Source organism: Tupaia chinensis, unplaced genomic scaffold, assembly GCF_000334495.1.
Source record: "Tupaia chinensis unplaced genomic scaffold, TupChi_1.0 Scaffold000234_1, whole genome shotgun sequence".
Taxonomy (NCBI): domain Eukaryota; kingdom Metazoa; phylum Chordata; class Mammalia; order Scandentia; family Tupaiidae; genus Tupaia; species Tupaia belangeri.
In genome coordinates this window covers 3,869,748-3,894,574 of record NW_006159712.1, presented here as the reverse complement: position 1 = coordinate 3,894,574, position 24,827 = coordinate 3,869,748, and the positions used below count along the sequence as shown (strand labels likewise).

Sequence of the window (24,827 nt, the reverse complement as noted above, 5' to 3'; positions counted from 1 at the left end):
CAGCAGGAACTATTCTTTTCGAAGGCATTGGGGATGCAAGGGTGAATAAAATAGACAAAGTACTTACCTTCAGATAGTAATAAGGGCAATAAAGACATCTAAACAAACTAAAAGGCTGGAGCAGGAAGGTGAGGGACTTCCAAGAAGGCAAACATAGAAGATGCCATTGGAGAGGAGCAGGCTTGAGAATATTGGCAAGGTAGTGGGGGCATAGGAAAGTGTTCCACATAGATAGGGCAGTGACAAAAATAAAGATATACTCATCAGCTGGAGAATAAGGAGTGAAGAAGAGAGCTGTAAGGGTCACCATTAGCGGTGAGGTCAGAGAGGTAGCTATGGGCTCCTGTAAGCAGGACATGTACATCCTCCCATATGTTCAAAATTTCTTTCTACGTGTGATAGGAAGCCATTGGAGAATGTGAAGCAGTGTGCTATGACCTGATTCATATCTTTAAAATATCATTCTGGCTGCCATGGAAAAGGAATAAGGACCATGGGAGTAAATAGGTAATGTGGCAAGAGTGGAAGCGAGGAGACCTGCAAGGAGCTAGTTCAGGGAGAAATGATGATGACTTAGATCAGGGCTGAGCAGAGGGGATGGGAAGAACTGACTGGTTTCACCTCAGATGTGTAGAGGGACACTTGTGCTCATGCCCCTTTCTAAAATATGCAACAACGTGTAGCATGAATTTAGACTTTTGAAGAAACATCAAACCACTCTATAAAGCACATCTGGAGCATTTCATTTTTTTTTAATAGTTGTATTATGAGCTGTTTTCAATGTAACTTTCTTGGGATGCTCTCATGACACTCATTACTGACCTTTGACCCCTCTGTCCTCTTTCCCAGGTCGTCCCATTCCACCTACATCCTCGTCTAGCCTCCTCCCATCTGCTCAGCTGCCTAGCTCCCATAATCCTCCACCAGTTAGCTGCCAGATGCCATTGCTAGACAGCAACACCTCCCATCAAATCATGGACACCAACCCTGATGAGGAATTCTCCCCCAATTCATACCTGCTCAGAGCATGCTCAGGGCCCCAGCAAGCCTCCAGCAGTGGTAAGGAAATTCTGTGGTGTCTGACTGTGTGGTGTTTTGTGCGTGCCATTGTTGATTCTCCAGCAAAATGACAATGCTGACTATAAGGGCTGGGGAGATGGTGGTATGGGGAGCATCGAGGTGAAATGCATTTGTCGCTTTGTGGTGTAGCAGTTCCAAGGTACGTTTGTTGAAGGTCACAGTTACTGAAGAGATTTTCCTTATCGTAACAGGGTTTGGGCCTCCTTCAGTGGAAGGAATTTGCCCATGGTTACACATGAGAGCACCTAGTCTCAAAGGCCAAGTGCAGAGAGACACTGGAATATTAAATTTGATATTACTACAATTCTGGTCATAGCCAACTGACCCTAGATGCCCTCACATACCCAATTTGTGTGCATGTCAAATCCCTTGTTTTCTGAGAGTTGGCTTCTGACTTTTTCTTCCTTGCTTATTTTGATGATTTTGCGATTAAAATGTGTTCCCCTGACATGAATATTGAGTATCTTGCCAAGCCCGAAGTGTTTAGGGAGTGACCTCGTCTATAACCCTCTACTCATGCCACTTCACTTGAATTTAACAAGCTGATCACATGATAATATGGTAAATACTGCCTCCTGAATCCATAGCTTTCTTTTGGGTTTTCACATTCACAAAATGGAGGAATTGGATACAAGGTTCTGTTCTACTTTTGGGGACTTTGTGGCCACTGCGTCAACTTCCAATCTAAATTTTAGGTGGAATTATCCTGGGCTCAGAAATAATCATGCCTTAGTTTGATTTCTCCTGTTGATGACATGTTCACATGGGCATTTGGAAATAGGGTTGGCACCATCTAGGGTTTAAGTATCCGTGATCTGAAGTGAGACATTTGCAGAAATAATTTGTTCTTGACTCAAAGTCTTTGGAGTTGTCTCCTGCACTGGCCAATCGTAGTGTTGAGTAACTGTCCTCTCAAAACCAAGACAGAGCTTTCCATGCCAGGACTGTTCCTTGAGGAGACTGTGTTTCGGCTCCATTCATGAGTATATGCCACCACTGGCCTCAGACTCTCCAATTAGAGAGGACTTCTTGAATACACTTAAGATGATTCATTCCAGGGGGGAAATGATGGACTGCCACTGATGATGGCCCATGCCCTTCTTCAAAGCCAGGCCTGATATATTTAGTAAACTCATATTCTTTTTCAAAAAAAATTACCTAATCAAATCTCTCATCAAATGAGCAATCCATTGTTGATATTATGAAGGCCTTTAATCTACCATAAATCTTTATTAGAACTCATCAGAGCTTCTAGTTTGAGAGAAATGTGATTATGGCACTCTTAAAATGACATTACATCATTGGGGTGATTGGTTTATCATTTGGAGAAGAGACATCAATCATAACTAGCATAACCACACAGTAAATGAATTCAACCTTTCTACCGCAGAACAATGACACTGTAATTGCTCAAAATCAGGCTTAAAATGAAATCAGAAAATGCTCTTTCTTCAAATATGATGTTAACTTAATGGAATATATTATGAAAAATCATGTTTGAGAAAATTCTATATAATTAAAAATATGTGGAAATACATTCCCTTTTTCTTTCATGGGAACCTGATTTTAGCTACAGAGCCTATTTTTTTTTTTTACTGTGGAGATTCTGTTGCACTTAATTGAACTACCCTCGCTTATGTTTTGGTGCTTTTTATTTCATACTATGTAATCGTGATGAATATTGTATTATGAAGGACAAGAGGCTTTTAAAATGAGGTGCACCTGCTGATAGCTTTTTAAAAACAGACAATTATTAGGGAGAAAATGAGCTTTTAAAAACTATATCCTTTTGTGCATACATGGATACCCAAGCAAAGATGATTTTGATTTCCATAAAAGAGGTCAGTTTATATCACGGGGCTACCTAGGATGTTTTCTTAGTGATAATGCAGTGAGTAATTTCTGTTCTTTTGGATGGTGTATTGAAACTTGTTGATAAGGCATGTTTGTTGGCTTTCTGCCTAATCAAGACTCATTGTAGTGGACTTACCATATCTGTGTGTTCAGTCTTACTTACCCATTTTTCATCATTCATACCAATTAGTTCAACTCACTTAAGACTGATAGAGATTTAAGCACAGTAACAGGAGAAAATACCAAAGAATATGTGCGGGTCCATTTTCATCTGAAACAAGAGCTGTGCAGCTATGAGTTTTTTCAACTGAGGGATAAGGACTCAGTTGCATTATACCCTTGTTTTCAGCGGGTACTCATGTGAGAGTTTGTTATAACTCCAGCCAACAAGCAGTCATTCCAAATTCTTGATTCCGGCTTAGCTAAAGTAAGAGCAAATTGAGTTCGAGTATGTGTGTGCTCGTGTCTCTGTGTGTGTGCACGTGTGTCTCTTGTGGAATGAATTTGGGGTCCCGAGCAAATTGGGAATTCTATCAAGATCTGAATGCAGTTGCCATGAATTTAAATTTGACATAAAGGATTGAAAATAGAGTTTGACACAGAAGATGCAAAGTGCAGAGCTATGCCTGAGTGTTTTGAATTGAGTTTGATGAAAGGGACTGAATTTTTCAGGCGATGTCATGGCACAAAACAAAGTGCCCACGTGTTTGGGTGTGTTCTGTTTAGCTGGTTAATTATGCAGAATTTTTTCAGTTGGTTTCTTGGCAATGACCTTGAGTTCCGAAAATCAGGTACGTGTTTGGTCCTTGTTTTTTGAACTAAAACAACTTCTGGCACAGGCAGCCCATCCAGGACAGTGAAAAATGATTTCCTGCTCTTTTCTTACTGTTGCTGTTATTAATTGACATCAGTGCGACTTATCACTAGGAGAGTCGCAGCACATATTCCCACCCAAGGACCTCCTATTCTGAAGAGACAGACTGGACATAAACTACAGTCACTAGAATGTTTTTGCCCCACATGAAAACCTCCTCAAAGCAACAACAAAGCTTCACCTTGGAGGCCAGACCGTCATTACTTTTGATGACTGTAGAACATTCTTGAGTGGACGGTACTAGAACCTCACCACCTTTGAGGCAAATTGCTGTAACCTGCAATCATGCCAATCAGCCAGGTGCCCAGGTACAGCTGCTGAGATGCTTACCAGAGCGGAGTTTCCCTTCCCCTCGAGCTTTTCCTCCCAGATAGCTAAGCTTCCGGGAGGGGCTCACCTTGTGCTCTGACCTTCTGCCAGCGCAGGTTGGCTCCAGAGGTGTTTCTTGTATATAGCAGCATCATTTCAAATCCTATGAAATAACTCACCTGGAAAAAAAAAATCTGGATCCCTGTGGCAGCATAATGGAGACCCCTGCAGATGGAAAAATGAGGCTATCATTCCAAATCGGAATAAGGTTTACAGATTGCGATCAGTACATGTGATAGAAAATATACATGCAGCCACTGTACAGTCAGAGAGCATCAGCTTGCCTACCCCACGCACGCACACACAGCCCACAGAAGGTTGGGTTTTAGTTTTCTTTGAAGTCTAAACAAAGAGGTTTAGAATACTCATTAGTAAAAATCCAACGAGGGACCAGCAGATGGCGTAATGGTTATGTTGGTGGACTCCCATGTAGTTGACATGGTTCAAGTCCCAGACCTGGCAGCTAAAACTCACACTGGGCATGTGTGTTTGTGCATGCCCCAAATCCCGAGAAGAGACTAGAGGAGAAGGGACTGTTGCATGGCCATCTGCCTTGGTGGGTGAGTTCTCACATTCTGTCTCTCTGTCTCTCTTTCTGTCTCTCCAGTGAGCACAATCACCCTATAACAAAAACCTCTCTTAAAAAAAAAATAAAATCTAACTATACATAAGAAATGTAATCAGGATGTGTCTGCCAGTAGCCTTTCAGTAGGTCCTATGTGGCAAAAACAAAAACAAAAACTGTCCCAGCCAGACAATCTCAGCTTGTAAATAAGAACATTAAAGTTCCCCTGACCCTTCTTAAAAAGCAGTGCCTCATTTAATTCTAAATGAAAAAGAGTACATCAAAACCAGCAATCTGGGCCGACAGGTAGTGTTGTTAAAGTGCTGGATCCCACATAGACAATTGTGCAGTTCGAGTCCTGGACCCAGCAGCCTGAAAAACACTTCCAGTGCATAAACATGTGTGTCCAAAATCCTAAGAGGAGAATAGAGTAGAAGTGATTGCAGTGTGACCATCCACCCAGGGAGAGTGATTTCTTACTTTTTCTCTCTCTTTCTCTCTGTCTCCTGTGGGCACACATGCCTTATGACAAAAAATCTAAATAAAACAAAACCAAAATCTCAGTCATCTTTAGATGGCCTAGGGTAGTCCAATTCAGTTGCCTGATCAATTTAAACATTGTCTAATTCTTCTGGCATCATAAAGCCAAAGAACTTTCATTCACTTCTTCCTTTTCTTGTACCACCCCTCAAATTTGTGATAGCTGATCATGATTGTTTCTAAAAACTTTAACACCATAATTAAGTAAGAGTAAAAAGAAAGAGTACTCCAATAAGAGTAAAGGAAAAGGTTGGGGGAAAGCATATGTACACTCAGATATATAAAGTCCAATTCCATTATTTAAGGTAGCATTCTTGGTACTAAACTTCCTAGTGACCAAAGCAAAAAAGGAAATAGAAAGAACAGGATGCATAACGCCCACAAAATTAAAAGCGCATCAACTGCTTCAGAGAAATTCTGTGGCTCCTCACAGTGAAACCAGAAAGGAGGGTCTCATAAAAGAGATCTGTGTGTATTCCAGATGACTGAACTCTCACTTACATCTAATAATACATATGCTAATTTACTCTCAGGATTTCCTGTAACCCTCCTCCAAAAAGCATAGAGAGCACTTCTAGTTTAAAAGCAATTCTAGGGACCAGCAGATGGTGTAATGGCTGTGTCGCTGGACTCCCAAGTAGTCAATCGCAGTTCGAGTCCCAGACCCGGTGGCTAAAACTCAGGCTGGGCGCATGTGCATGCGTGCTCAAGACCCTGAGAGGAGAGTGGAGGAGAAGGGATTGTGGCTTGACCATACCCCCTGGGGGATGATTTCTCGCTTTCTGTCTCTCTGTCTTTCTGGCAAACGCACGCACCCTATAGCAAAAACCTCTCCAAAAATAAAATAAAATAAAATAAAAACAATTCTATAAATACTTAAAATTTGCACAGCACGGGACCAGCAGGTGCCATGTTGGTTAAGGTGCTGAATACTCCCACATGGCTGACACAGTTCGAGTCCCAGACCTGGTGGTTTGCTTTCTCACTTCCTCTCTCTCTCTCTCTCTCCCTCTCTCTCGCTCTCTCCCTCTCTCCCTCTCTCTCTATGGGTGTCTATCTGTCATATTAAAAGATAAATGAATGAATAAATAAAATTAAATAAATAATTATTTTTTAAAAATTACACAGCGTAGGGGCCAGGTTTGATTTAATCCATAGATGATCCTTGGTTCTACTGAAAGACCATGCAAACCACGTGTCCTGTAGACAATAGGCCATAAGTGTCATGTCCGTAACTAAATTAGTACAGAAAAGAACAGACTTTGAGGTTACAGTCACCATCCAGAACTTGAACAGCAGCTGTTCTGTCACAAACTTGTCTTGACCTCCACATGGAGGTTGAAGTAGGTATCTTGTCATGAAAACAAAGTCACCTCTCCAGGGCAGTCTCACTTATTGGTCCCCTCCCACCATCCATGGGGCTGGATTTGGGATAGGGAAGAAGCAACCATAGAACTAGATTTTTCACATTAATGAAATGTCTTCTCCCTTAAATATCTTGACTAGTTAAAAGGTATTTCCCTTTGATAGTTTATACATTTTCTTGCCTTCCCCAGAAGTGCATGCTCACTGTAATTTAACTTAATTTAGGATTTCCTGAATAACAGTAATTAATATGTACTTTGATGATAGGACTATCCTGGTAATACTCTTTATATTCCATGAAGTTTTGTACATTGTGTGTTGGGGGGGTGGGGGGGTATTGATGCATGATCATCGTATATATTTATATGGTATATTTGATTTTTCAGTCTCTGAATACAGTGTGTAATGAGGAAATCAAGGTAGTTAGCATACCCATCATTTCAAACATGCATCAATAGTTGGTTGGGAACATTCAAACTTCTCTTCTAACTATTCTGAAATATGCATTAGAATAGTCTTAACTACAGTTACTCTATGGTGCTGTGGAACACTAGAACCTACTCTCTTATCTGTAATTCTCTATCTGTTAACCAACATCTTTTCTTTTTCTTTTTAAGATTTTTACCATAGGGTATGTGCACTTGCTAGAAACAGAGACAGAGGGAAAGTGAAAAATCACCCTCAACGAGTGGCTATACTATGATCCCTTCTCCTCCAGTCTTCTCGTGGGATTTTGGGCACATATACACACGTCTGGTGTTGTTTTCCAAGCCCCAGTGTCTGGGACTTGATCCACAGTTGGCCGTGTAGGAAGCCAGTGACTTAACCACCATGCCACCTGCTGGACCCCTATCCACACTTCTAATCACTATTCTAACTTTTACTTCTATGAAGTCAACTTTTTAGTTCCCACCTGTGAGTGAAAACATATTTTTTCTCTTTCTATGCCAGTGTTATTTAACTTAAAATTCATTCATGTTACCTCAAGTGACATAATTTTATCCTTTTTATTTATTTATTTATTTATTTATTTTTTGGCATGGCACGTGCACTCACCAGAGAGATGAAGAGAGGGGAATTGAGAGATCACACCTCCCCACACTGCAATCCCCTGACCACACTGTGATCCCTTCTTCTCCCTCTTGAAATTTGGGGCATACACTCACATACACATACCCAGTGTGTTTATCAGGCTGTCAGATTCAGGACTCGAACCACATAGTGGGCTGTGTAGGAACCAGCACCTTAGTCACTATGCCACCTGCTTGCTGAATTTTATCCTTTTTAATAAATGAATATTATTCCATTCTACAGCCCTCACTCTTGCCCAAGTTGCAGTTACATAGAACTTGGCTCTTTATCATGATACATATGGTAGCAAACTCATAATAAATGCTCAATAAATATTTAGTAAATGAATGATTAATTTTTAGTAACCACCTTCAATTTTATTAATATACTGTTTTTCTGTGTGCATGATGAACAATAATGGATAATGACAGTGAAGGCGGATATACTAGAATGTCCTGGTAGCATGGTAGTTGAGGTGGTTAGATCTCACATGGCTGGTTGCATGGTTTAAGTCCCAGACCCAATGACCAGAAAAACTCACCAGGCATGTGAGCATGTGCTCAAAACCCTAAAAGGAAGGAGAAATGAGGGGAAGGGATTGCAGTGTGACCATCCACTATGGGGGTGTTTTCTCACTTGCCCTCTTTCTCCGTCTGTCTCTCTCTGGTGAGCTCGTGTGCCTTCTGGCAAATTTTTTAAAAATGAAAGAATGTCCCAGTTTGAGAGAATATACTTATTTTATAAAACATATTGAGTGTATCTATTTTTCTGCTTTGTCTGTTTTTAGATACTCCATGTTTAAATAAGATTTGTGACATTTTTATCCATACCATGACAAGTAACGTGAGCCAATGAAAAGAGCCTGGTGGGTGTCCCTGAGTGGGGACCTTGTGCTATAGAGGCTGGACCTGAAAGGATGGGAGACAGCTCATTTTTCACTCTTGATTTTGGGGTCAGGAAATTAAGTTCAAACATCGCTCACTTTCCCAAGTTGGATTTGTGTTGTGTATAAGGTCTTTGATTCCAAGTTGTCCTTCAGGTCCTTGAGATGTCTGGGTCAGATGTTGAGAGATACCTGTCGCTGCTTCCTGGCACCCAGGCAGAGACTTGGCCCCAGCTGCCTCTACTCCAGAGGTGTCCTCCACCAGGCAGTGTGGACTGTCCAGGATGCTGTCTCCAGGCTATGGAGGACACAGAAACAGACTCACTCTTGCCTCAAATACAGAGCCACACAGAACATGGCTCTTGGCTGGTGGCCCTTTTCCTTCCTCAGGGGTCGTTAATATGCTAAGCACTTACTATGCCTTCTGCATTGACTTTAATCCTACTACATTCTAATGTCACAAGGGTTATCGTCATGCCCAGTTTATAGATGGAAAGACTGCGACCCTAATTAGAAATAAATTTACCAGTCACAAAACTGGGCAACGAGGAACTTTGGCTTCAAACCAAACCTTTCTAATTGCAATGACTTGTCTTTTATCCTTCTGTTAAATGTTAACCTCAAATGACTTGTCTGGTTTATTGAGATATATGACGGACAAGGAAGGCGGCACACTGAAGACCATGAATTACAATATTCTAGAAGTTAAAAAACTAAATACAGCATCACAAAATACCCTTTACCTGCACTACTCGGCAAGCTCACGTATCCCCAGGTGCTTGCCCTGGAGTTTCTGATTCTGGACATGCAGAAGGGGCTGAGAAACTCTGCTTTTAGTATTCCCTTCAGGTTTCTCTCACCAGGTTTCTTGGTACCTGGCAAGTTTGGGGAGCATTAATGTAGCAAGAAACTCTGAAGTAGAAATTGGAAAACTTGGGTTTTCTAAATTCTGTCCCTGATTCACAGCATGCTTGTCTTGGCAAATGGCTTAATCATCCTTGGCCTCAGTTTCCTTACATGTTAGGCTTGGTCATGGGCCTGAAAGGTGTCTAGGCTCCCTCCTTGCTCCAGCACTCTGTGTTTGTATGGGTTCCTTTGTATGACTGGACAAGGTTGGCCCAACGTCAAAAGCTCTCCATTCCCTACCCCCGGATAGTGTGGATTTACCCCATCATCAGCACCATTGTTAAAACAGATCTACACAGTCTTGCAAGGCACATCTTTGCATTGTACCTGCAGAAGTTGGGAAGCATGGTTTGGGATGTTGTGATACTTCATCGAAAATGTCAGTGGCAAGCATAACTCCACCAACACAGACCTGGGCTCCCAGAGACCCTTGCTCTGGTCTCCAAAACAAGGCCTCCCACTCCTAGAATTAGAGATGGACAGCCCTCAAAACTCAGCACTCCTGGCTTGCCCAGTCATGTGGCAAACAGATCTGACATTATCTTCTTTTCATTTCTGTCTCCTTGCAATGCACTTGTGCAAGCAACACACACACACGCACACACACAGACACACACATACTCACACACACATGTACTGACATTGTTGGTGGATCTAGCAATTTCCATCCCAGCTAGGATTGGGACCACTCTCCTGCACCATGGCGCAAATGAGCACACAGTCAAAATGGACAGCTAATTCCTTTGGAGATGCGCAGCGTGGAAGTGATAGACGGCAGAGAACTGCTTCTCCTCAGCAAATAATCTTGATATTGACAAGAATCTCAGGGTCGATAGGCATTGTGTACATTCTACCTCTCCATCTCTGTCCTGGCTTTTTGGTACATACAAAAGATGGCCTATGCAAGCCCAGGGACAGGAAGCAGCGTGTGATGTCTTAACAGTTTCCTGCCCTGACAGTTTTTACCCAGAATGTGAGCTTCTTCTGAATTCACTTAAAGGCTCTATGTATTTCTAACCCTTTTCCTACATAATATTCAAAAATCATTTATGAAAGTGGCCCCAGTTCCTTAGTAGAGATGTCTTAGTTCTCTGTTGAATCAAAAGATAGATTTATTTTACCAATGGCTAATTTCAACAGCAATGATAGCTTCAGCCCTGGTAAATCTCTTAGACCCATTCCCAAAATAGTAACTAAAAACCGTTACATTCTTCAGTGACTGTATTCTGAAGTGTGCACTACTTGGATTCAAATCATAGATAAGTCACTCTTTCTTATGCTATGATCTTAAACATCTTAATCTATGTCTCAGTATTTCTATGTGTAAAACAGTAATAAATGTCTCAGCTTCGGAAGTTATCAGTATTACATAACATTATCATTCATATAAATATTTTGATAATAGGTATAGGCCACTGAAGCAGAGATTGGATTTGGTATTATTGTCTTTTTTTTTTTTTTTTTTTTTTTTTAGAAGGGGAGGGGAGGGGGAAAAGTTTTTTGAGAGAGAGAGAAAGATTTTGCTATAGAGTGTGTGTGCTTGCCGGAGAGAGAGAGAGAGAGAGACAGAAACAGAAGGTGAAAAATCATCCTCCCTCCCCACAGGAGATGGCCATGCTGCAATCCTTTCTCTTCCACTCTCCTCTCGGAATTTTTAGCATGCACACATGTGTACCCGGCGAGAGTTTCAAGTTGCCACGTCTGGGACTCAGATTGCTGTCAACTATGTGAAGGTCCAGTGATATAACCATTATGTCATCTGCTGGTCCCATTGACTTTTTAATTCAAGAAGCACCTTCTGTTGTGGCAAAATATGTACAACTAACATAAACTGTACCACTTTTAAGTATACAGCTCTGTGGCATTAACTGTGTTCCCTTTATCGCACAACCATCACCATCACCCATGTCCAAAACATTTCATCTTCCCAACAGAAATTCTAACTGCCTTCCCCTCAGCCCCCACAACCACCATTTTATTTCTCTCTCTATGAATTTGACTTCTCTAGGAATTCTAAGTGGAAATACTGGATGGTCAGAAAAGTCATGACCCATTTTTACATAGGAAAAAATACGTCATGATTTTTCAACAATCCAATCGGCAATATTTGTTTTATTCTGATTGGTTTATTTCACTTAACATAGTGCTTTCAGGACTGGTCCATGTTACAACATGGGTCAACATCTCCTTCTTTTTAAGGTTGAGTAATATTCCTTTCTATGTATATACCACACTTGGTTCATTCACTCATCTGTCAGTAGACACGTGGATTATTTCTCCTTTTTAGCCATCCTAATATTGAGCTATGAGCATTGGTGTGTGCATGCATCTATTTGAGCGCCTGCTCTGATTTCTTTTGGACACATACCAAGAAACGGAATCGCTGAATCATACAGTGATTCCATGTTTAGTTTCTTGAGAAATCACCATGCTGTTTCCTACAGCAGCTGCACCAGATATGCATGAGAATTCCAATTTCTCTGTTGTCTCCCAGCACTTGCTATTTTGTGACTTATTTTTTTTTAATAATAGCCATCCTAATTGGTGTGAAGTAGTATCTCATTGTGGTTTTAATTTGCAGTTCCTTTATGATTAGTGATGTGGAGCATCCTTTCATGTGCTTATTGGCCATTTGTATATCTTCTTTGAAGAAATGTTTATTCAAGTTCTTTGCCCAATTTTTAATCAATTGTTTGTTTTTGGAAGTTACTGTTGAGTTAGAGGAATACTTTGTATATTCTGAGTATCAGTTGCTTATCAGATATATGATTTGCAAGTATTTTCTCCCATTTCACGAGTTGCCTTTTTAGTCTGTTGATATGCAAAAGTTTTTTTAAATTTTATTGTAGTCTAAATTCTCTATTTTGTCTTGCGTTGCTAAGCTTTTGATGTCGTATGACAAATACTTTTAGTGATTTACTCTATGACATTATTGTTCTAGTAGTTTTACAAATAGAAATTCATTTAGTTCTCACCACTGAGTAAGAAACAAGTAGTCCTTGATGCTGGGAACCACCAGACACTAACATCTAGGCTTAGGTATTGATAGAATCTGCCCTAGGTCACTCACAGCTAGGGCATGGTGTTCTCCCATTGAGCAAAGCAATTTTACAGAACACCAATAGTTGACAAGGCTACACCATGACTATGAAGTGAGATAAGGTGAAAACAAATGGTACAAAAACAAATGGAACAGAAACAAGGTCATTGTCCAAATCACTAAAACCAGAAATGGAAAATTATTGACTATAACATGCATGATTAAGTGACTGTGCAGTATATTCTGGATGGGAAATCACATTTTGTATGCTGTGATGATGCTTAGGGAGTGAATGTAAATCAATTTTTAAAAAATTTCAGAAATAAATAAAAATTCTTAACAACAACAACAAAGTCACTTAACACAAGCCCCTTCCAAGACTCACTGAAGCACCCCAGGACTCCCATTGTGAGTCTACTCCCTCACTGTGAGGAGCTAATGAACTTTGGCCATAGTGTGCTCCTTCCTGGTGGTGTTTTGTCTAGAGGACATGGACACCATAAGGCCGTGAGTTGGCATTATTGTTATCAGTTTTCCTCAGATGGGAAAACCATGGCACAGAGAACTCAGGTAACTTGTCTGAGGACGTATAGTTATTTAACTGTACAGTTAGAACTCTACCCAAAGAAATCAGTCTCCAGAGAGATAAATATATTAACATCTAAGTAAACTATAGAAAGACAGGTTCAAGGAAAAAATTGTTCAAGAAGTAATCATTATTTACTACATGGATCACCACTGAACAGCATTTGCATGGACCATCAAATGATGGTCTAAGCATTCTATCAGGAGGATAGGGGATGGAGAGGGACATATGCAGACTGGACAGGTAGAAAATAAAGCCTAGATCTGCTTCATCTAGAGTGGGAAGTTACTAGAAAATGCCTACAATTGAAGATGCAAAAAATAGCAACAAATCATGCTATTTATAGCACTGGAGATAAATACCAAAATAATCAGCTTAAAAAAAAAGGTAAATGTGGTTGCAGCTGGGAAGGAAGGAATTGGTGATGATGAGAAAAGATTGCTATTTTTTGAACCTTATGCTGTAGAACTATTTGATTCTTTACGTGCATTTTTGTTTTGATGAAAGGAAACCATTTTAAAAGAAAGTACAAGAGACTGGTGATGCACAACACTTAACATGATGTGAGAACCCCAAATGGTAGCTCTTTAATATTCATTCAACAAATATGAATATATTTTCACTCAACAAATGTGTATTGATTAGGGACAATGTGTTTGAAATGACATCAGGTGCTGTGAACTTGAACAGTCAGGCAGTGGAGCATGATGAGTCTGTATCTGCCGGTGTTGATTAGGGAGCCCTGTGGAGTTGTTAGGGCTTTCACTCTTTATCCCAACACAGCCCAGAATGGCACGAGAACAGAGGAGATACCATGACTACTGTTCCTCCTCATTACTAATCTATTATCCATCCAAGCACGGCCCCAGCTTTTCCCCAAAGCTTTCCCAACCAACACAGCCCAACTAAGCTTTCCCTTTTCAGAATCGCAGGACTATCTTATTGTCTGCCTTACTCAATTTAGCACCTCATTACATTCTGATTTGTAATATTCTCTTGGTGTTTCATGCATACAAGTCACTTGTGTCAACATTAAATTGTCACCACTTAAAGTCAAGGGTCATTTCTTTAGTCTTCTCATATCACTTAGCCTGTGCTAAGTTCAAGATACACTTACTGATCCAGCTTTGAAAGGACAGTAGTAGACCAGGGTGAGAAGTTGAACATACCCCTCTAAGGTCTTCATCTTACTTCTGTTGACTGAAGTCACTGTAATGTTTTTAAATCTGGGACTTTCTGTGATTATGAGTGAGAGCTTGAATACTTAGCAGGACTAGAAAAGATATCATGGGGTTTGATGAGAAAAGCTCTGCATTTGTGTACTCTGCTATCTTCTTTGGAAAGGACAGAGAGATGGGAATCTAAAGCAACAGGTCTGTCTTCATTCGTTTAGTAGCTGCTCTTTTGAGTTGATGGTGCCTTTGAGATAATTGCCTTCATTGATAATTTTTTGGAGACACAACCACAACCTAGGGATATATCCTAGGGAAACGCATGCCCTGAGCACCAGTATACTTTTCCAAGACTGCCCAACAAAGTCCAAAACCAAGATGTAGGCCCTCCTCACTCCTTCCAAATGCTCTAGGGAAGAGTCTCCCGGCCTCTCTTAGTTTCTTGTATTTGCTAGCAACCCTCAACATTCCTTGGTTGTGCCAGCGTTCCCTCAATCCTCATCTGCATCATCACATGGCCAACTTCTCCCTACTGGTCTGCAGGTCCCTGAACATCTTTTCTCAGAATGACACCAGTCATTGGATGGAGGGCTCACCCTACTCCAGAATAAGTTCGTTTAAGTTAATTCTGCAAATAAGGTCACAAAATCTAAATACAATCACATTCATGAATACGAGGGGTTAAGACTTCAACATATTTTTTTTTTTTTTTTTTTTTGGAGAGGTTTTCGCTATACGGCGCGTGCGCTCGCCAGACAGACAGAGAGAGACATAGAGACAGAAAGCAAGAAATCACCCCCCAGGGAGATGGTCACGTTGCATTCCCTTCTCCTCCATTCTCCTCTCGGGATCTTGGGCACGCACGCACACGCGCCCAGCATGAGTTTTAAGCTAGGACACGAACCACGGTCGACTACATGGGAGTCCAGCAACATAGCCATTACACTAACTGCTGGTTCCCAAGACTTCATATCTTGATGAGAGAATACAATATTGCCCACAACAGCATTTGCCTGAGTACTCAGCAAGATAGAGTGGCAGGATGTAGTGGTGGCCATGCCTCCTCTATTCCTGAACTCACCATGTTCTTTGTCTGCATTCACCATTAGATTTAAGATCTTTGAAGATAAAACCTTTCTCTCTCATTGAGCTAGCAATGAACCTGACACATAGCAGATGCTCAATAAATATTTCTGCGTTGTCAGAAAAGTCATGACCTATTTTTTCTATGTTTTTCTATACAAAATTGCATCATGACTTTTCCGACAACCAAAAAGGTGAGTAAACAAACAAATAGTACATAAAGTCAAAAATGGGGGAAAAGTAGGCAAAAGGTATTTTCATTTCCAAAAAAAAAAAAAAGGTTAAGAAAAGAGTGGAGATGGCCCCCAGCTCACAGACTGCCTGCTCACTCTGCAGTAGGAGAGATAAAGAATGAGGAAGCCATTTGCGGATAATAGAATAGCACAGCATGAATGACAAAGAAAGCCAGAAGCAAGCAAAGAAAACTAATAGAGTTAATATTTAAACTCTACAATCTGAATAAAATAGTAAAGCATAGGAAAACTATTTTGTGTGGTACTTTAAAATTCAACACCAGTCTTTTCTTTGATTCCCCAGGGCCAATACCAGCCCTCTCTTTTGCGTTTTACCATCAAATCTTTTGTTTTATGATTTCTGTTGGTTATTATCCTTATTCCTTTCTGGTGCTTATAAAGCCAAAGTTGAGGGGCACACACATTCTTGATACTGAATGAAGCGTTTAGGCAGTTATCACTTAAATGAATGTTTTCTGCTAGAGTTGTATTTTAGTGGAAAACAGTAATTGTTTCAAAGACAGCATCTTGGAGTTGAACCAATTCTATCAGTGAACGCTCAACCATGGGAAGCTAACCATAAAAGGCAGTGATCAATCGTTCTTTTCCCCTCTTCCAATCCAAAGGCAGACTTTGCCTCCCTTCTCTACAAAAAAGAAAGACACTGGTGGTATAGTATCGTTTTAGCACCTCAGCAGAACACACGTGTCCCTGTGGAGAAAGACCCCCTAGTTTATCTTTATCACCTCTTCCCACCCTCACCCTCACTTTGGATTCCCCAAGACGTTTTTGCTTAAGTTATGGCCTAGCAAGCCTCTGCTCTTGAATTGTGTTGCTGTCCAGCTGTGGCCTGAGGGTGGGGGACAGAACTCCTATTCCTTCATACCAGCTCCCCAAATAGTTCCACAATGCATTTGGTGGCATTCACACTTCACTGGCACCGCATTTCAATCTGTTCCATCCGATTGGGTCCTATGTTTCCTTCCCGTCTGTGGTAATGGAACACTCATTGCCTGTTCCCAAGGTTATTTTCATCTCAATGACCTTTTCCATCTCCCTGGGGTGCCTCACCATTACCCAGCTCCCTCTTAGGCTGCCTGCTTAGACATCACTTTACATATTACTCTTCCCGCCGTTAGGGTTGCCTTTGATACTTGTCTATCAGAAATTGTGTTGCCGCCCTGAAGAAGCAGTGATCTTTACCAGTTTACAACTCCGCCTCCTTCTCTGTGGATTCATCCTCTGGGCTTCCCACTTAGGTCAAGCAATTTGCTTTAAAAATCAGAACAAGAAGGGATGGGACACCACCTATTTAAGATATCAGGATGCTGATTTTATGATTTCTTTTGCTAACCTGTGCACCTTCTCATGAAGACCGAAAACTGGTTAGAAACAGGAGGCTGAGGATCTGTTGTGAAAATAATACACCGAGAAGAAAGAAAGTCATATTACGCTGGGAGGACTTGGCCTCTTTTACCTCTCTTTATTGATCTCAAATTGCTGAAAGCATTCAGGACATAGAAAGAACCTGTGAAACAAAGGGGGAAAAAAATCATAGTGAAGAAACAAAGAGCCCCGGAGATTGTGGGAGCCAGAGAGCCGGTCTGAGTCCTAATTCTACTTGGCATTCACTAGTCACCTGGGGCAGTCCCTTCTCATCATGAGCTCTCTGTTTCTTCTTTATAGTGTTGGGAGCATTGGGCCAGATGTTCTGAAAAGTCTTCTCCAACTTTGAAGTATCACAATTCTAGGAAAAGAAAGAGAACGGAGCACAACACACGGACTCTCCTTCCTTTTTCTTTCTTTCTTTCTTTCTTTCTTTCTTTCTTTCTTTCTTATCATCATAATCTTGTTTATATTACATTGAATCACATATAACTCTACAGTGTATTACATTTCTTTTTCCAGAAGGAATACCATGCATATAAGTCAATACAGAGACATTAAAATCCCCATTTCATCATCCAATAGCTTTTCATTATATTTCCTGACCATCATCATCATCATTATTATTACTATTCCAAATATGTTTTTAAACATTCAATCACTATTTCTCATTTTGCTTGTAAAAAGACTTTACCCAGCATGAAATTCTTCTCAGGCCAATCCAGTTGAGAATACTCTACACATCGTCATCAACACAGACTCCCCCTCCAATGGCAGGCTGAGTCCCAGAGTCTGTCCCATCTTTGGAAACACAGAAACTTCCCCCAACACCAAGCCAGGAAATGACGGCTGTTGTCCTTTTCTGTTTGGTGAGGATGATGATACCGACGTTGGTGATTATGAGGAGAGGATGATATTAAATCATCATCCTCATGTATGTTTGTACAACATTTTCTACTTTGAGGCGCAAGCTCATGTATTTTATCTCATCTTGCCCTTGGACAGATAAGCTTGCCAATCTATTTTATTTGTCTTCTCTGGTATTTTTTTTTTATAAATGCTTTTATTGAACTGGCAGTTTTAAAAATAAAGAGATTTTATGCAAGCATTTATAATTCTATCTTTCTCAAAGTGACAGCCTGCCTAGCAGTACCCACCTGCATTGTGTTGTGGCCACGAATAGCTGGAGTCCAAGAGAGACTGCCCGGTTCAGATAATGCAGGCTTTTCCTGTTTAGTTGTTTATGTGATTTTCCTGGTTTCTGCAGTGCTTGAACTTGTGATTCCAGTTCTCTGGTGGATCGTCAGAAGTCATGATGTATTTTTCTGTGTTTCTATGCAAAACTGTGTCATGACTTTTCTAATGACCCAGTAGTTTGTGGCAATGATGTTGCTACCACACTACAGTCATTAAGAATCATCTCCATGTTGCTATGGCATCCTCACTTTAGAAAACACGACCCTAGGCCAGACCAAGGTGCAATGGTAATGCAATGGGTCCTACGTGGGAGGTCCCGAATTTGTGTCCCAGGGCCTCTCGTTGCTACCACACTACAGTCATTAAGAATCATCTCCATGTTGCTATGACATCCTCACTTTAGAAAACACGACCCTAGGCCAGACCAAGGTGCAATGGTAATGCACCCACGTGGGAGGTCCCGAATTTGTGTCCTGGGGCCTCTCTGTATAGCCCAAGCATGCATGTGCCCTGATCCAGGCTGGCTGAGGTTGGAGGTGGGTTATGGTATGAGGACCCTATTGGGAGCAAGCAACACTACTTTCTCTAACTGAAGAAATTTAAAAAATAAAATAAACTGGAAAAAAAGCACTATAGTTAGAAGGGAGGAAAGGAGGCCATGAAAACATTAGGTGTGTTTTCAAGAAATTTGACCAAATATTCTGAAAACATAGCTAGGCTGTATATGGATCTGCTAAGGCCAGTGCTAAGGCAGCCAGAAGCAGAATTCACACTCGAGTTGTTGCTACTGTTGTTATTTCTGATACAGAAGTATATAATGTCTAAGAATGCCTGACCTCTGAGGTTGGTACTCGGAAGCCATGACTGTCAGCACATTATGGTGAAATATCCATGGCATGTCCACCGTGTCACAGGGGCTGGGCATCACCAGGGTTTGAAGATCCGCCATCACACCTGGGCTGTCCTTGGCTTCCTTCTGGCTTCTGTCTGACACTGATGAGTTCTACAGCCCTGAGACTCTGCTGGCCCCAACTTGCCCATTTCCTCTCCGCAGTATAAGATCATCAGGAGATCCCTTTTTTCAAAACAACCCAGAGGCTTCCAAGGCTCAATTGCACTCAAGCCTGCTTTGAAAAAGATTCCAACTCCACAAAGTGGAATTTCCTATGCTAAATGAATTCTGTTTAGATTTCCCTGTATTTTGTTGTCAGATGCCACGAGTCTTTCTGAACGGGGCTTGTGCTCGAAGTAAATGCACTTGATATATCTTGACTGTGGGATGATATTAATAGTCAGGATGCTATGGACTTAATTACAATATTTCACAGGAGGAAAGTCAATGCTACAGTAGATATGCACTTTATTCATAAAGCTATTTCCAGGAAAATTACAATGAAGAAATATTTTCCACAATGGAGGAACTATAGCACACACGGTCTTATAGGCTAACTACAGTTCTTTATAAACAAATGAAAGCTATTTGCCCAACTCATAACCATGTTTAGATTTTCATGTTTAGAACAGCCTGGATCAAATGAGGTCAGTCTTCTAAAGAATACCGTATTATGCCAGCAGATGGTGTAGCAGTTACGTCACTGGACTCTCATGTGGCCCACCATAGTTTGAGTCCCTGACCTGGTGGCTTGCAAACTATGCCATGCGCATGTGCGTGCGTGCCCAAGGTCCCGGGAGAAGAATGGAGGAGACGAGATTACAGCATGGCCATTCCCCCTGGGAGTGATTTCTTATGTTCCCTCTCACGGACTCTGTATCTGTCTCTCTCTAGTGAGCACATCCACCCTATGGCAAAAACCTCTAAAAAAAATCAATCAATCAATCAATAAAGCCTCAAGAATGCCATATTATGATGCAACCAAGCTTTCACCCTATGGCAAAAACCTCTAAAATAAATAAATAAATAAATAAATAAAGCCTCAAGAATGCCATATTACGATGCAACCAAGCTTTGGTGGAGCCTCAAGATAGAGGAACAGTTCTCCTTTGTGGGAGGAAATGTGGCACTCCCTGTAGACAGGGCGAAGTATCAACGCGGAGATTTTATGGAGAGGGCTTAAACCACCAGGGGTCATGGTAGTTACCAACCAGAGTCCATTGTGCAGCTTATTTGGGATGGTGATGTTTCCATTTTCAAAATGTATTACGTTTCAGAGGTCAAGCCTAGCAAGAGAACCCTATGTCCTCAGCAGGCTCGGGGAAAGATGGGAGCCCGTGCCCTTATTTTGTCTCCATCACAGTTCTGCAAAAACCCTCTCTTAAGAGCTCCAAAGTCTGTGCCTTATTCTCGTTTCCATTTAGACTATCATTACCCTGGGCAAGTTCTTTAATTAACTTCTCTGTGTTTTAGTTTCACCGTTTATAACACAGGGATAATTATACTTCGAGATAATGTGTGGAAAGAAATGCCTCTCGGTTGCACAGTGAGAGGCGGACATGCACGTTATCATTATTGTTTATTAATAGTAATGACACCCCCTGTGGACAGTGGGATGGGCCCTCTTCCCTGTAGAACTCAGAACCTTCATCCAGATGCCCTCATTAAAGTTGATGTCAACTCCAAGATTTCAGGGAGGCTCTGTACAGGTAGGGCATTATCTCTTTTCTGGGTTTCTTCCTCTCTTAGGGCCTTTTTCTTTCTTCATCAGTACCTCTACTAAACAAGTGGGGTTGGTCTACAAAGAGCCCCCTACCTGTAGGAAATGCAAGAGCAATTGAAGATGGATGGTAACTTAATAGCTATGCAGGCCAGAGGGTTGGCAGGTGATAGAGACTAATCACATACTTCACATTCATTCAGGGGTACCTGTGTTTCTGTGGCCCTACTTCCTCTAGTATGGATCCTTCAAAGTGGGTGAGAAGTGAGAAAATCCATTTTGGAGCAGTTCCAAGCCCATTTTAACTTCCTCCATTGTAGTAGAAAATTCCACTCATAAAACAACTAGGCACATGGATTGAGACCCCTGCTGTGTCCAATTAGACTTCTTTTAAAAGGAACAACCTCTTTAACTTTGTGAGTTTCTGGGGGCTGCTTATCTTTTCCTTTTGGCTTTTCACAACTCCTAAATTACCTTAGCATATGCTTCCTTGCTAGTATTTTTCTTTTTTTTTTTTTTTACTTTGCTATAGGAAACAAAACCAAAAAAAATAAGTTTTTCCTTTTTTTTTTTGAGAGGTTTTCACTATCGGGCACATGCGCTCACCAGACAGAGAGAGACATAGAGACAGAAAACAAGAAATCACCGCCCAGGGGGGATGGTCACACTGCAATGCCTTCTCCATTCTCCTCTCGGGATCTTGGGCATGCACTCACGCGCCTGGTGTGAGTTCTAAGCCACCGGGTCCGGGACGCAAACCGCGGTCGACTACGTGGGAATCCAGTGACATAGCCATTACATTAACTGCTGGTTCCCTAAAAAAAAAAATAAGTTTTTATAAGAGGCATGTGAAGAAAATGTTAGAGGGGGAAACACATTGGTTAATGAAATAAAGAAGGAAATACTTTCCAAAGGCTTTTAAAATGACAGGGTCGGACGATCAGTTGAGTATGGGATGAACCCATAGCAACAGTAGTCTGACGGGTGCAGAGGACCTAAGTTTTATGTGTCAGCTTTGAATACTTATACGCTAGTTCCTGTGCACCGTACAAATTTAGAATTCAAGCAATTATGCTTAGTATGTCTTTGAATGTGGTTTTAAAAAATAAAGCATGCTATGTAGTCAGTGAAGTACTGCAGTTTATTTCATGCCGAAGATTTGGCCCCGTTAGGCATATTGGCTCCCTGAGAAATAGGACTAGGTAGCGCAGTGCAACCCACATCTTCATTATGTGTCTTCCAAGCTTCTTTCACACTGCAAGGACTTTACTAGGTGATCAGTTTTTTAAGGATAAAAGCTTTGTCTTCCTTAGCTTTGCATCTTTGTTACCATTTTTAAGCACGGTATCTGGCACATCAGAAACCACAGATGACTTCTGGGTGGATAGATGATGGAGGAGAAAAAAAAAGAAAAAGAAAAAAAAGAAAAACTTGGTCTATGAAGTTTCTGTGTCTCAACATTGAAGATACAGAGAACAGAAGCATCCACAGGTCAGCCGGCTGGCGAGATGGTGAGGGCAGCTGGATCTGAGCGGTTGGTGTCCCAGGCTCAGTGGCTTGAGAGCTACACTGGGTATGTGCATGTGCATGCCCAAAACCCTGAAAGGAGAATGGAGAAGGCACTGTGGCATGGTCACCCCTGCTGTGGGGATGCGTTCTCCCTTTCTCTCTTTCTCTCTCACTGGTGAGTGCACACTCCCTATAGCAAAAAGAAAATAGCACATACATATCGCATACCTAAAAATCAGGGCAAATAAGCATATTTAGTAAGACATATGTTACTGCATTTAGAATGAAATCCAGGCTATTTATTGTGGCTAGTGTGTTGTGATTTAGCCAGAGCCTGACATTCGTAACTTGAACTCTCTCCATTCTCCTCACCTCTCCTTAGTCTGCAGTAACACTAGCCTACTACACATTGGTCAGAAACACCAAGCTCCCTGGGACAGCCCCGTGCCTCCTGCTCCATCTGCCCGGAATCTTTCCCCGTCTCTCTCACAATGACCTGGTCATTCACCTGACCCACATATCATCTCTTCAGATGATATTTGACAGCCCATCTGCCTCCAGATTTGCTTCCCTCCCCCTGGTCAGGATGTTCAGCACCTGAAAAGGTGCTTAGAACTTAGCATGTATGCAGAAATTATCTGCTGGGAGGTTGACAAACCATTATCTATATTTTCCACATATTCACTGTATTTCTATAAGAAACATTTTGAGGTTATTCTTCTTCCCAAACTTCAATTAAAAAGCAATCTGAAACCCCGATCTGAGGTAACAACTCTCCTTTTGTTTTACCCTCCTAATTAACCAAAAGCTAAGAGGTTCCTTCCTTCCACTCATGAAGGAAGGGAAAGGAAGGGAAAGGAAGGGAAGGGAAGGGAAGGGAAGGGAAGGGAAGGGAAGGGAAGAAGGAAGTGGAAGGAGGAGAGAGAAGTGGGGGAGGAAGGAAGAAAATATTGGGCAAGTTTGAAGAAAAAAAAAAGTTATAGGACTTTTCAGAGTCTTTAGTATGTTTATGCAAACTAAAACTTTCCATGGAAGCAGATGCCTTGTTTCTCAAAATGATTTGAACAAACAGTATTTCCTCTTTTCCGCTCTGTCCTCTGAATATTTGGGGGAGTAATCGTCAATGGCATACTTTTGGGAAAACAGTAATCTAGGAACCCGCATCTGCTGAACATTTAATGTACCCTAGGCACTATGCTGGGCATTCGAAGATTGTCATTTGCTTTAGTCCCCCTACCTTTTTATTAAGAAAGAAAATGAGCTTCATGGCGTTCACTAACCTGACCGAATTTGTGCAGCTGTCCAGTAGAGCAGAGCACCTAGCGTGTGAACCATGGCTACTGAATTCCAATGGCCTTGATGTTCTCACTGCTACTGATTCATACTACTTCCCAAAATACTGCTTCTAACCGTTTAGAGCAGAGGTTCTCAGTGGCATGCATCCAGAGATTCCTCACCCCTCTACCAGAAATCTAGACATTTTTTGATTCAATGGGTCTGAGTTGGGATCCAAAGCTTTTCATGTCTAAGATTCCCAGGTGACCCCCCAGCACTGGCCTGACACCCACATTTTCAGAACTGCTGGCTTACAGCTCTGCTGTCACTGTCTGATGTGTTTTCTAATAATGTTATTGGAGACTTAAGAAGCTAAAGACTCATTTGGGTAGTTTTGACTACCTTTAAATGACACAAATAAGCCAATTCCACAAATATGTATTGAACGTGTACTATTGTAGACATTACATAGACAAGTAACCAGAACTAAGACTAGATTCACCGCCGCCTTGGTGAGACTCGTAGTCAGTGGCAGCGTGAAGTAGGTGAGGCACTGAGGGGAACAAAGGCAAGCAGAAGGCTATGGTGCAGCAGGTCAGATGCTCTGGCAGATGTACACGTGCGGCTGGCATGGTGCAATGAGGCCCTCTCCACCTGGACTGGAGCTGAGGTGGGGGAAAGCTTTCCTACGGAGATGGCACCTGACTGGTATCAAATCATGGTTAGTAGTCAGCTGGGACTGGAAGGATTTCAGGAAATGCCAACAGCAAGTGCAAAGGCTTGGAGCCATCAAAGAGCATGGAGCCAAAGAGCATGGTGCATTCGGGACAAGCTTGATGCATGCAAGGAAAGGCTGGTGGGCAGATGTGCCTGGATTCAGGCAAGGCGGGGGTGATGGTTGGGAATGAGGCTGGAATCTGGCTGTGAAGGGCTTTGTCTGCATGCCACAGATTATAAACGGAAGTCAGAGAATTTTTTGAGAGAGCTCATGGTTAAGGCATGTGGCTACTAACCGAAACACACGGTATCTGCTATTCCATCAGGCATGCGTTCATTCCATAAATAGTTTTGAGACTGTGCTGGATGATGGGCCACTATGAAGAGAACTGAAATTCTGAATCTGTCCCCTCAGAAGAGAAATAAAGCACTTAGAATCTAAAATCCAACTCTAAGGTAGAAGCGTGCCCTTATTAAAAGGCATAGAGAGAGAGAATGAAAGTCCTGGAA

General features: G+C 41.6%; 1 protein-coding gene across 1 annotated transcript in view; it reads left to right on the top strand.

Moving 5' to 3' along the window:
• The window catches only part of TENM2 (teneurin transmembrane protein 2), a 550,878-nt gene that overhangs the window by 134,020 nt on the left and 392,031 nt on the right, over window positions 1–24,827 (top strand). Inside the window, 1 exon segment of the mRNA XM_027771820.1 lies at window positions 850–1,059. Coding sequence (XP_027627621.1) covers window positions 850–1,059 — 210 coding nt within the window.